At 48.8% G+C, this 13,728-nt stretch overlaps 1 protein-coding gene across 1 annotated transcript in view; it reads left to right on the forward strand.

The window, feature by feature from the left end:
• Nucleotides 1-13,728, forward strand: part of IRAK1 (interleukin 1 receptor associated kinase 1) — a 71,916-nt gene that overhangs the window by 10,444 nt on the left and 47,744 nt on the right. Inside the window, exons 2-4 of the mRNA XM_060253064.1 lie at nt 3,223-3,390; nt 5,343-5,501; nt 6,763-6,882. Of these exons, the coding sequence (XP_060109047.1) occupies nt 3,223-3,390; nt 5,343-5,501; nt 6,763-6,882 (447 nt within the window). The remainder of the gene's footprint in view (nt 1-3,222; nt 3,391-5,342; nt 5,502-6,762; nt 6,883-13,728) is intronic.

Consider the following 13,728-nt stretch of genomic DNA (forward strand, 5'->3'; position numbering starts at 1 on the left):
CAGTCATCTACGCTTTCCCCCCAGCAAGCTGGGGACTCATTTGACCGACCTCGCGAGGTTGGAAGGCTGAGTCAACCTGGAGCCGGCTACCTGAACCCAGCTTCCGCTGGGATCGAACTCCGGTCGTGAGCAGAGGGCTCCGACTGCGGTACTGCAGCTTTACCTCTCTGCGCCACGGGGCTCTTATATCCTTGCTGCCTAATCTTAAATAAGTACACACATGGCCTGGCCTGACACAGCCCAGCCTGCCCCGACAAGGTCTCTTTTACATCAGATCCGGACCTCGTAACAAATGAGTTTGACGCCGCTGGAGTAGATGACCCTGGAGGTCCCTTCCAACTCTGTGATTCTATGAAAGATTTCTGTGTCAAAGATATTTTGGTGACTGAGGCAAGAGGATCCCGATGAGTCACCCGCACACGCCCCATGTGAAGCATCAGAGGGTGGGGATTTTGCTGGGTCTTCTGCATGGGAGTTACGCAGGGGGTTTCCCCTTCCCAAGGTCTGTAGCCTGGAAAACCCCCACAGGGTCATCATGTGACTCGATGGCAAAAAAAAAAAGGACATGTATTTCCTGTAGATAGATCCAGCTGGGCAGCCATGTTGGTCTGAAGCAGTAGAACAAAGTAGGAGTCAAGTGTACCTTTAAGACCAACTGAGCTTTGTTCAGAACGTTCTGAATAAAACTTTGTTGTTCTTAAAGGTGCCACTCGATTCCTGCTTTGTTCTCGCGCATTTCCTCGTGGTTTGTTTTGCCTAGACTTGCAGCAATGGCAATTAACGGGCAACTTTTATTCCCTTTTATGGCTATCCAGACCAGATGGTTTTCCAGTTCATTACACTATTTTGCCATTTGATCCTAACTCTGTCTCAGTTTACACTCTTAATCCACCGCCTTCATGGATTTCAGCCCACTGTACCCCCATCCCCTCGTCTGAAGAAGTAGGCTTGCATACGAAAGCTTCCATTCTGAATAAAACTTTGTGGTCTTAAAGGTGCAGCTTGAACTCCTACTTTGTTCTACTGCTTCAGCCCAACACAGCTGGCCACTGGGAGTTTAAAAATCATGTTCTTCACAAACCTAGGTTCTCTTTTCTCTTTTGGTATTTTTGTGTTTTTATGTGTACTGTATAAGAACATAAGAGGAGCCCTGTTGGATCAGGCCAATGGCCCCTCCAGTCCAACACTCTGCGTCACATAAGAACATAAGAGAAGCCATGTTGGATCAGGCCAATGGCCCATCCAGTCCAATGCTCTGTGTCACATAAGAGAAGCCATGTTGGATCAGGCCAATGGCCCCTCCAGTCCAACACTCTTTGTCACATAAGAGAAGCCATGCTGGGTCAGGCCAATGGCCCATCCAGTCCAACACTCTGTGACACATAAGAACATAAGAGAAGCCATGTTGGGTCATTCCACTGGCCCCTCCAGTCCAACACTCTTTGTCACATAAGAGAAGCCATGTTGGATCAGGCCAATGGCCCATCCAGTCCAATGCTTTGTGTCACACAGTGGCCAATATATGTGTGTATACACACACACATACACACATATATATACCGTGGCTAATAGCCACTGATAGACCTCTGCTCCATATTTTTATCTAACCCCCTCTTGAAGCTGGCTATGCTTGTAGCCGCCCCCACCTCCTGTGGCAGTGAATTCCACATGTTAATCACCCTTTGGGTGAAGAAGGACTTCCTTTTATCCGTTTTAACCCGTCTGCTCAGCAATTTCATCGAATGCCCACGAGTTCTTGTATTGTGAGAAAGGGAGGAAAGTACTTCTTTCTCTACTTTCTCCGTCCCGTGCAGAATCCAGTCCACCTCTATCATGTCACCCCGCAGCTGAGCGCATGAGTGTGTGTTTGCATGCATCTGGAAATCGTAACAACCTTTGGGGACTGACCCCTACTGGGGGCCTGGAGGATATTCAGGGCAGTGGCTGAATCAAGCCTGTCCCTGCCCTTCCCACTGCTGGTATTCCAAGTGATTTCCCATCCAAGTATCTGCTGGAGTCAGCCCTGCTGACCCGCAGCTTCCAAGACGGGACTTGGCTGTGCTTCCAAGGTCAGATGATGATGAGGAGGATGATATCGGATTTATTTATTTGTTTGTTTGTTTGTTTATAACGGTCACAGACCAGCAAGCAATTCATAAAAGTGATATGAATATACAATACTTATTATACACTAAAATATGATACCACCTAAAACATACATAAAATACGAATACAGACATTAAGACACCCTGAAGATGTAAAATTAGCGTTAAAACCAAGGATGAACTCAAAACCCTCTCTAGAACTCTTTGTTTCTTCCCTTAATAAATAAAGTATTTATTCACTGCCTAAGCCAGCATTTAAAGCAGTAAAACCATAGAAAATTAAAACTGATTGTCCATAAAATCTTACATGAAAGGCATAGAAGGCATAAAATACTGTTATAAAACTACAAATATAACACAATATGGCGGTTAAAGCCAACAGAATGGCAAAGGCATTTAGCCATTTCCTGAGTGAATCATTAGAGTTTTCCTTATTCTTGTGGCAAGCCAGCCAAATTTTGCTAATTTGTATGTAACCTCAGGGTTCCTATCGCTAAGAAGATTCTTAGGAAGTTGCAGTTTTGGGCTACTGGATTTATATCCTGCCATTCACTCCGAATCTCAGACTCTCAGAGTAGCTCACAATCTCCTTTATCTTCCTCCCCCACAACAGACACCCTGGAAGGTGGGTGGGGCTGAGAGGGCTCTCACAGCAGCTGCCCTTTCAAGGACAACCTCTGCCAGAGCTATGGCTGACCCAAGGTCATGCCAGCAGGTGCAAGTGGAGGAGTGGGGAATCAAACCCTGTGAGGTGGGTGTGGCTGAGAGAGCTCTGACAGAAGCTGCCCTTTCAAGGACAACCCCTGTCAGAGCTACGACTGACCCAAGGCCATGCTACCAGGTGCATGAGGAGTGGGGAATCAAACCCTGTGAGGTGGGTGTGGCTGAGAGAGCTCTGGCAGAAGCTGCCCTTTCAAGGACAACCTCTGCCAGAGCTACAACCTACCCAAGGCCATTCCAGCAGGTGCAGGTGGAGGAGTGGGGAATCAAACCCGGTCCTCCCAGATAAGAGTCCGCACACTTCACCGCTACACCAAACTGGTCAGGGCAACGCAAGCCCGGGTTTCAAACTGCCTTAAGCGTGACCGGCCTCTTTCCTTCCCCCGCTGCCTCTCAGCCTCCAGGATTGCACGGAACCAGGTGGAGCTGCGCCTGTACGAGAAGACGGAGGGGCGCACCCAGCAGCTCATGTGGGCCTGGATGAATCGCAACGCCCGCGTCTCCGACCTGCTCTGGATCCTCGAGGACTTGCAGCTGTACCTGGCTCGGGACGTCATCGCCTCGTGTGAGTGCGGCAGGGATGCTGGGCTCCCGCGGTTCCCCCCCCCCCACTTTCCCCCCTGGCCCAACTGGGGGTGGAGCGGGTGGGGGTCAAGCGTGTGTTTTGCTGCCCTGAAGGAAGGTCTCAGAAACAGGGCAGGAAGTATCCGCCCCCGTCTCAAGACATGGAAGGAGGCAGGCAGGCAAAAAGGCAAATAGATTGAGGGGGAGAAGAGAGAGAGAGGTGGGAAGAAAACAACTTTAAATGCATCCTGCAAGCCGCAGGCTGGCTTGGAGAAGCGATTTAAAGAGACAAAGGTCTTCTCCAAGCCAGTTGACAGGTCGGTGAGGTTTTGAGAGCCACACAATGGGGTGGCTCTCAAAACACCTATTTGGGGAGGGACGGTGGCTCAGTGGTAGAGCGTCGGCTTGAGAAGCAGAAGGTCCCAGGTTCAATCCCCGGCATCTCCAACTAAAAAGGGTCCAGGCAAATAGGTGTGAAAAACCTCAGCTTGAGACCCTGGAGAGCCGCTGCCAGTCTGAGAAGACAAGACTGACTTTGATGGACCCAGGGTCTGATTCAGTATAAGGCAGCTTCATATGTTCACAATTGGTATGAAAGAGCCACATATGGCTCCCGAGCCACAGTTTGGCCACCCCTGATATATACCATTGTTGAAGCTGTTGGCTCACTATATGCATTTTTCCCCCTATTGATCTCAATGTGTTTTTGTATGGAATTTTTGTAAGTTTTATTGACTTTGCAATAATATCTATTTGAATAATATTCTACACATTGAGTAGCCTTTATGGGTATTTTTATATAAAAAAGTAAAGGTCGTCCCCTGTGCAAGCACCAGTCATTTCTGACTCTGGGGTGACGTCGCATAACAACGTTTTCATGGCAGACTTTTTAATGGGGTGGTTTGCCATTGCCTTCCCCAGTCATCTACCCTTTCCCCCCAGCAAGCTGGGTGCTCATTTGACCGACCTCGGAAGGATGGAAGGCTGAGTCAACCTGAGCCGGCTACCTGAACCCAGCTTCCGCCGGGATCGAACTCAGGTCGTGAGCAGAGCTTGGACTGCAGTACTTCAGCTTTACCACTCTGTGCCACTGGGCTCTTATTATTCAGGGGTTTTTTTCTTTGTTGCTTAAGATGAGTGACTTTGGCTATGTAGCCCGTCTTGCCTCCTCCTAGTGCACTTTTCCATTTCCTGAAGAGACAGATTGGCCCATAAGAGCTGAAAGAAGCAAAAAATTATTGGCCCATAAGAGCTGAAAGAAGCAAAAAATTATCACCTTGTGCCACGGCTTTTTTTGCAGCAGGAGAACTCCTTTGCATGTTAGGCCACACCCTCCTGATGTAGCCAATTGGGGAGGGACGGTGGCTCAGTGGTAGAGCATCTGCTTGGTAAGCAGAAGGTTCCAGGTTCAATCCCTGGCATCTCCAAAAAAGGGTCCAGGCAAATAGGTGTGAAAAACCTCAGCTTGAGACTCTGGAGAGCCGCTGCCAGTCTGAGAAGACAAGACTGACTTTGATGGACCCAGGGGTTTTTTTCTTTGTTGCTTAAGATGAGTGACTTTGGCTATGTAGCCCGTCTTGCCTCCTCCTAGTGCACTTTTCCATTTCCTGAAGAGACAGATTGGCCCATAAGAGCTGAAAGAAGCAAAAAATTATCACCTTGTGAAAAACCTCAGCTTGAGACTCTGGAGAGCCGCTGCCAGTCTGAGTAGACAATACTGACTTTGATGGACTGAGGGTCTGATTCAGTATAAGGCAGCTTCATATGTCCATATGTCCAATGCTCCTGGAGCTTACAGCAGGCCCTGTAAGCTCTTGGAGGATTGGCTGCATCAGGGAGGTGTGGCCTAATATGCAAAGGAGTTCCTGCAGCAAAAAAAGTCCTGCTTTGCGCCTCATGCTTTGCTGCTTAGGAGCTGCCTCCAGATGCCATTTCTTTCTTTCCTTTTTCCAGGGCATCCTCCAGCACTTCATCCGAAGCCCAGTGTATCACCCTCTCCCCTTCCGTCTGCCTTCCGCGATCCCCCACGTACCCCGGATCCAGGTGGGGCTGGCAGCAGGGTGAAGACTTCTATGTGGGACCCCCAGAAGGGAGCCTCTTCGCCTGCTGCAGGTAAAGCCACATGTGTGCTGCAGCAAGGGCAAGCTGCGGAGGAAACAAATGGTCCTGCCTTCCTCCAGGTCTTAAATGCTGTGTTTTCCTTCTACTGAAGCACCTGGCCTGTAAGCTGAATACATGAATGCACGAAGTTGCCTTATACTGTATCAGACCCTTGGCCCATCAAAGCCAATGCTGTCTACTCAGACTGGCAGCGGCTCTCCAGGGTCTCAGGCTGAGGTCTTTCACATCACACCCCCCATGATCCTTTTAAGCGGAGATGCTGGGGATTCCACCTTCTGCATGCCAAGCAGAGGCTCTGCCACTGAGCCAGGGTCTCAGGTCAAGGTCTTTCCCACCACCTCCTGCCTGGTCCTCTGAACTGGAGATGCTGGGGATTGAACCTGGGACCTTCTGCATGCCAAGTAGAGGCTCTGCCACTGAGTCAGGGTCTCAGGTCAAGGTCTTTCCCATCACTTCCTGCCTGGTCCTTTTAATTGGAGATGCTGGAGATTGAACCTGGGACCTTCTGAATGCCAAACAGAGGCTCTGCCACTGAGCCAGGGTCTCAGGTCAAGGTCTTATCACCTCCTCCCTGGTCCTTTAAGCCAAAGAAGGCTGGGGTTGCTAAGCAGATACAAGAAATGGCAAACTATTGTCTGTTTGTCTCTGCCCTGACCTGGTTGGTCCAGGCTAGACCAAACTCATCAGCTTTCAGAAGCTGCATAGGGATGGCCTGAGTTAGTGCATGGAGTACCGAGGAAGTCTAGGGTTGCTGAGCAGAGGCAGGCAACGGCAAAGCACCTCTCACCTTTGAAAATCCTACGGGGTTGCTATATCTTGGTTCTATACCTTGGTGTTGCAGTTAAGGCGTGGACTCATCAGGGAGATCCGCCTGCTCCTACACATGCAGCCAGCTGGTGTGACCTTGGGTCAGTCATAGTTGTCAGCAGAGCTGTTCTCCCAAAAGCAGTTCTCTCAGAGCTCTCTCAGCCCCACCTACCTCCCAGGGTGTCTGTTGTGGGGAGCGAAAGGGAAAGGAGATTGTAAGCTGCTCTGAAACACCTTTGGGTAGTGAAGGCCGGGTATAAATTTCTTCTTTTTCTTCTTTTTCCTTTTCTTCTTTTTCTGTTTCTGTTTCTGTTTCTTTTTCCTCTTTTTCTTTTTCTTTTTCTCTTCTTCTTATTCTTCTTCTTCCTCTTCCACCTCCTCCTCCACCACCACCATTGCATCCCTCTTTCCAAAGACATCAGTTGTTCTGTTTTAATGGTTGCAGGATGCCAGTCGGAGCACAACAGTTCCCCTGCCAGACCAGACCGAGACCTGTCTAGTTCGACGACTGGACTCAGGAGTGGCCAGACAGAAGCTTCTGGGACTGCACAAGCAGGACATGAAGGTGACGTCTCTTCCCTGTTTGTCGCCAGCATTTGTTATTCAGAGGGAGACCGCCCCGAATGTGGAAATTCCATTTATCAAAACATCTGTCGCTCGCTTGTCAATAATAATCTAAGCCAGGGGTGTCAAACATGCGGTCTGGGGGCCAAATCAGGCCCCCAGAGGGCTTCTATCAGGCCCCCAAGCAACTGGCTGTCATCTGCTTCCTTCTCCCTCTATCTTGCCTTCTTCTGCTTCTCAACTTGCTTTGCCAGGTTTGCTCAATCACACAGGAACTACAGAGCAAAGCCTCTATTTTCTCCATTGACTGAGGCTTCTTCCACTCCTGGTCCCATACGGAAGGAAGAAAAGAGCCAGAGCTTCCTTTGCCCAATTCCCTGGATCCCATGGGAGAAATTAAAAAAAAAAAAGCACCGTTAAGACCGATTGCTAATGTTTTAAGCATGTTTTATTTTAAGATTTTTTTTAAAAAAATCTTTAATCATGTTTGTCTGTCCTTTAAAAAAAAATTATATCTCTGATACCTAATCTTAAATAGGTACACAAATGGCCTGGCCCAACACGGCCTAGCCCAAAAAGGTCTCATTTATATCCAGCCCTCGTCACAAATGAGTTCGACACCCCTGATCTAAGCTACTGCCCATGCCCGCATCTGGCAATGAATAGCAGGTTGTGGGCATCACAAGTTGTGTGAATCTCATTGGTCAGCCCCAAATCTTTGACCAATCTATTTTATTTATTAAAACTCTACCCCACCATTCTATAAAATGTCCGAGCTGGACTGCAATGATCTAAAAGAAACATAATGTTTTGCAAAACGAGAAGTTCTGTTCGTACCAGAAACGTAAGCCTTCTAAAAACCATTAATCACCAGGATCGCCAGTCATGGCCTCTCCCCCCGCCATTTTCTCCTGGTTGCCAGGCCACAGAGAGACAACCAAAAACTCAGAGAGAGGTCACCCGAAGTTGAAACAAGACCAAAACCTGGAAAAGGCTACTGTGACCCAAAATTACTATGACAGATAAACCAGACATATCTCTCTCTCTCTCTCTCGGCTTGGCTTCGCGAACGAAGATTTAAGAAGGGTGCAATAGTCCACGTTTGCTGCAGGCTCGCTGGTGGCTGACAAGACCAATGTGGGACAGGCAGGTCCGGCCACAGCGGCTGCAGGGAAAAGTCTGATTTAGGGTTGGTCCTGTAGCAGTGCGATTCTTCCTCAATCTCCTTTTGTCCTCAAGACCAGCTATGCGTGCGTTCTCAAAGGAAGAGACAGCCTGGTGGATGGTGTGCCTCCATGCTTTGCGATCTGAGGCTAGGTCAGACCACTGGTGATGGTTGATGTGACAGGTGCTAAGGGATTTCTTCAAGGAGTCCTTGTACCTCTTCTTTGGTGCCCCTCTATTTCGATGGCCGGTGGAGAGTTCGCCATACAGGGCAATCTTGGGAAGGCGGTGGTTTTCCATCCTAGAAATATGCCCTGATGAAATGTGTCTGTAATTTTTAATTTCTTTAGCATCTGTGCCTTCTTTCTGTATTGACAAGATGGCTTCATTCCAAGAGGCTTGTAAAATAGCTTCTTGAATCACATTTTCTACAACCAGACATAAATAAAGCCCTTAAAACATCAAGAATTTTAACAAGCGCTATTAACGCCATCTTGGAGCCACAGAGTATATCTTCATTTATAGTGTCATATGTTATTTTTTAAATAATGCTTTCTTGTCATAATTTTGTAATAATTTTATTGTAATAATTCAGCATTGTTGTTTTACTTGCTGTTAGCTGCCCTGAGCCCAACTGGGGAGGGCGGGGCATAAATACAAATAATAAATAAATAAAATAAAAATTATCTTGTAAACACTTCGAACAGGCATATAATAGAAATATACGTTAGTCCAGGGGTCCCCAACCCCTGGGCCGTGGAACGGTCCCAGGCCGTGGCCTGTTATCAACCGGGCCCCGAGTTGTATAATTATTTCATTATATATTACAATGTAATAATAGAAATAAAGGGCACAATTTATCATCCAGAAACCATACCACCCCCCCTCGGTCCGTGGAAAAATTGTCTTCTACAAAACCGGCCCCTGGTGCCAAAAATGTCGGGGACTGCTCCATTCCAGTTATACTCAACCATTGCAATTGATTGAACAATTCAGTAGAAATTCACACAAAATCCACAGTCCATTTTCACAAATTCACAGTCGATAATCCGTTCACAGATTCACAGTAAAAAGTCCGTTCTCTTTAAATCCTGCGAATAGCAGCGACAGTTTCGTCAAGCGTGGGATTAACTGAAACTTTTGGGAAAGAAATGCCTTCTTTTTGACCCAGGTTTATTAGCAATAGAATAATTAACAGACATTCTCACATTCTGGCATGTTACTGTTTTATGGTTTCCCATGCTAATTCAACCCAGATCAAAGGTTTTCTGAATTTGTTAATTTTCTGTTCTTGTATTGTGAGAAAGGGATAAAAGGACTTTTTTCTGTACTTTCTCCATCCCATGCATAATCTTGTCAACCTCTATCATGTCACCTCGCAGTCGACATTTCTCCAAGCTAAAGAGCCCCAAGCGTTTTAACTTTTCTTCATAGAAACATCACACCGTTGACTCACGTTCAGCGTATGGTCCACCAAGACTCTGAGATCCTTGAACATATGAAGCTGCCTTATACTGAATCAGACCCTTGGTCCATCAAAGTCAGTCTTGTCTTCTCAGACTGGCAGCGGCTCTCCAGGGTCTCAAGCTGAGGTTTTTCACACCTATTTGCCTGGACCCTTTTTTGGAGATGCCAGGGATTGAACCTGGGACCTTCTGCTTACCAAGCAGATGCTCTACCACTGAGCCACCGTCCCTCCCTTTCGCACCTGCTACTGCTAAGACAAGTCCCCCCCATCCTATAACCATGCATTGGGTTTTTCCTACCTAAATGCGGAACTTTACATTTATCCCTGTTAAAATGCATTGTGTTGATTTTAGCCCAGTTTTCCAGCCGTGTCTGACCTCTCGCTCCAAAGTCATCTGTTGCTGTTTTAGGACTGTTTAGGACTGTTTTAGGACTGTTTTCAGTCCCTATAGGAGACAGTGACTGAATGACTTGCTCAGAGAAGCTCGTGGAATAATTTTGCTTTAATTCCTAACCCAAAGCAATTTTTAAAAAACAGTATGTCCCCTCGGCTTAATCTCGAAACTTCCGCTCCAGCATGAGGCCTGCCTTTGGAAGCTGCTGCTTGATGCTGCCTTTATCCCAGACTGAAATTTCAAAGCTGAAGAGGCTGAAAATGGAAATTGGGCAATTGCTGCTCTGAATCACCTTTTGGCTGTTGTGTATTAGGAGGGCTGCCAGCTTTGGCTTGGGAAATACCTGGAGATTTGGGGATGGCGCCTGAAGAAGGCAGGGTTTGAGGAGGGGGAGGGGCTTCAGTGAGGTGTAATACCATAGAGCAGGAGTGGCCAAACTTGCTTAACCTAAGAGCCACATGGAATAAACGTCAGATGTTTGTAAGCAGGGGTTTTTTTTTAGTTGGAATGCACCGGAATGCAGTTCCGGCTTGGGCTGGTGTCAGGGGGTGTGGTCTAATATGCATATGAGTTCCTGCTGGGCTTTTTTCTGCAAAGAACCCATGTGCGAAACCATGGTGATGTCAGTGGGTGTAGCCTAATATCCAAACGAGTTCCCTCTGGGCTTTTTCTAAAAGAAAAAAAAATGCTGTGCAAAACCATGGTGATGTCAGGGGGTGTGACCTAATATGGAGATGAGTTCCTGCTGAGCTTTTTCTACAAAAAAACAGCCCTGCGCGAAACCATGATGATATCAGGGGGTGTGGGCTAATACGCAAATGAGTTCCTGCTGGGCTTTTTCTACAGAAAAAGCCCTGGCCACAAGAGATGAACATCAGATGTTTGAGAGCAGGGAGGAGAGAGGGAGGGAGAGATGGAAAGAAAGCAACTTTAACTGAAAAAATACCTTCTCTCTTTTTTTAAATTAAAAGTTTTATTGAATTTCAGCTACAGGAAAAGGGGAAAGGGAAGAATCTGCAAGGAGATATGGGGAAATCAAGGCTGGAGAGTGAGAACAAATGCCTCTCTTGCTTACATTTTCTTTCTTATTACAAACGCATCTAATTCAATTAATTCTCCGAGCAGGCTGATGGGACAGTGGGGGTTTCAACAGTCATTCAATATTTGTGAAAGAGCCACACTTTGGCCACCTCTGCCTTGGAGTCCACCTTCCAAAGCGGCCATTTTCTCAACGAGAACTGATCTCTGTGGCTTGGAGATCAGTCGTAGTGTCAGAAGATCTTCAGCCAGCACCTGAAGGCTCGCAACCCTATACGTTAGAAGAAGAAGAAGACTGCAGATTTATACCCCGCCCTTCTCTTTGACTCAGAGTCTCAGAGCGGCTTACAATCTCCTATATCGTCCTCTCCCACAACAGACACCTTGTGAGGTGGGTGGGGCTGAAAGGGCTCTCACAGCAGCTGCCCTTTCAAGGACAGAGTCTCAGAGTGGCCTACAATCTCCTTTCCCTTCCTTCCCCACAACAGTGAGGTGGGTGGGGTTGAGAGGGCTCTCACAGCAGCTGCCCTTTCAAGGACAACCTCTGCCAGAGCCATGACTGACTCAAGGCCATGCTAGCAGGTGCAAGTGGAGGAGTGGGGAATCAAACCTGGTTCTCCCAGATAAGAGAGGTCTGGCTGACCCAAGGCCATTCCTGCAGGTGCAAGTGGAGGAGGGGGCAATCAAACCTGGTTCTCCCAGATAAGAGAGCTCTGGCTGAACCAAGGCCATTCCAGCAGGTGCAAGTGGAGGAGTGGGGAATCAAACCCGGTTCTCCCAGATAAGAGAGCTCTGGCTGAACCAAGGCCATTCCGGCAGGTGCAAGTGGAGGAGGGGGGAATCAAACCTGGTTCTCCCAGATAAGAGAGCTCTGGCTGAACCAAGGCCATTCCAGCAGCTGCAGGTGGAGGAGTGGGGAATCAAACCCGGTTCTCCCAGATAAGAGAGCTCTGGCTGACCCAAGGCCATTCCGGCAGGTGCAAGTGGAGGAGTGGGGAATCAAACCTGGTTCTCCCAGATAAGAGAGCTCTGGCTGAACCAAGGCCATTCCAGCAGGTGCAAGTGGAGGAGTGGGGAATCAAACCCGGTTCTCCCAGATAAGAGAGCTCTGGCTGAACCAAAGCCATTCCGGCAGGTGCAAGTGGAGGAGTGGGGAATCAATCCTGGTTCTCCCAGATAAGAGAGCTCTGGCTGACCCAAGGCCATTCCAGCAGGTGCAAGTGGAGGAGGGGGCAATCAAACCTGGTTCTCCCAGATAAGAGAGCTCTGGCTGAACCAAGGCCATTCCAGCAGGTGCAAGTGGAGAAGGGGGAATCAAACCCGGTTCTCCCAGATAAGAGAGCTCTGGCTGAACCAAGGCCATTCCAGCAGGTGCAAGTGGAGGAGGGGGAATCAAACCCGGTTCTCCCAGATAAGAGAGCTCTGGCTGAACCAAGGCCATTCCTGCAGGTGCAAGTGGAGGAGGGGGAATCAAACCCGGTTTCCCAGATAAGAGAGCTCTGGCTGAACCAAGGCCATTCCAGCAGGTGCAAGTGGAAGAGTGGGGAATCAAACCTGGTTCTCCCAGATAAGAGAGCTCTGGCTGAACCAAGGCCATTCCTGCAGGTGCAAGTGGAGGAGGGGGGAATCAAACCCGGTTTTCCTAGATAAGAGAGCTCTGGCTGAACCAAGGCCATTCCTGCAGGTGCAAGTGGAGGAGGGGGGAATCAAACCCAGTTTTCCTAGATAAGAGAGCTCTGGCTGAACCAAGGCCATTCCAACAGGTGCAAGTGGAGGAGTGGGGAATCAAACCCGGTTCTCCCAGATAAGAGAGCTATGGCTGACCCAAAGCCATTCCAGCAGGTGCAAGTGGAGGAGGGGGGAATCAAACCCGGTTCTCCCAGATAAGAGAGCTATGGCTGACCCAAAGCCATTCCAGCAGCTGCAAGTGGAGGAGGGGGGAATCAAACCCGGTTCTCCCAGATAAGAGAGCTCTGGCTGACCCAAGGCCATTCCAGCAGGTGCAAGTGGAGGAGTGGGGAATCAAACCGGGTTCTCCCAGATAAGAGAGCTATGGCTGACCCAAAGCCATTCCTGCAGGTGCAAGTGGAGGAGGGGGGAATCAAACCCGGTTCTCCCAGATAAGAGAGCTCTGGCTGAACCAAGGCCATTTCAGCAGGTGCAAGTGGAGGAGTGGGGAATCAAACCTGGTTCTCCCAGATAAGAGAGCTATGGCTGACCCAAAGCCATTCCTGCAGGTGCAAGTGGAGGAGTGGGGAATCAAACCCGGTTCTCCCAGATAAGAGAGCTATGGCTGACCCAAAGCCATTCCTGCAGGTGCAAGTGGAGGAAGGGGGGAAATCAAACCCGGTTCTCCCAGATAAGAGAGCTCTGGCTGAACCAAGGCCATTCCAGCAGGTGCAAGTGGAGGAGTGGGGAATCAAACCCGGTTCTCCCAGATAAGAGAGCTCTGGCTGAACCAAGGCCATTCCAGCAGGTGCAAGTGGAGGAGTGGGGAATCAAACCCGGTTCTCCCAGATAAGAGAGCTCTGGCTGAACCATGGCCATTCCAGCAGGTGCAAGTTGAGGAGTGGGGAATCAAACCCAGTTCTCCCAGATAAGAGAGCTCTGGCTGAACCAAGGCCATTCCTGCAGGTGCAAGTGGAGGAGTGGGGAATCAAACCCGGTTCTCCCAGATAAGAGAGCTCTGGCTGAACCAAGGCCATTCCTGCAGGTGCAAGTGGAGGAGTGGGGAATCAAACCCGGTTCTCCCAGATAAGAGAGCTCTGGCTGAACCAAGGCCA

This window comes from Heteronotia binoei, chromosome 13 (assembly GCF_032191835.1).
Source record: "Heteronotia binoei isolate CCM8104 ecotype False Entrance Well chromosome 13, APGP_CSIRO_Hbin_v1, whole genome shotgun sequence".
In the NCBI taxonomy this organism is placed as follows: domain Eukaryota; kingdom Metazoa; phylum Chordata; class Lepidosauria; order Squamata; family Gekkonidae; genus Heteronotia; species Heteronotia binoei.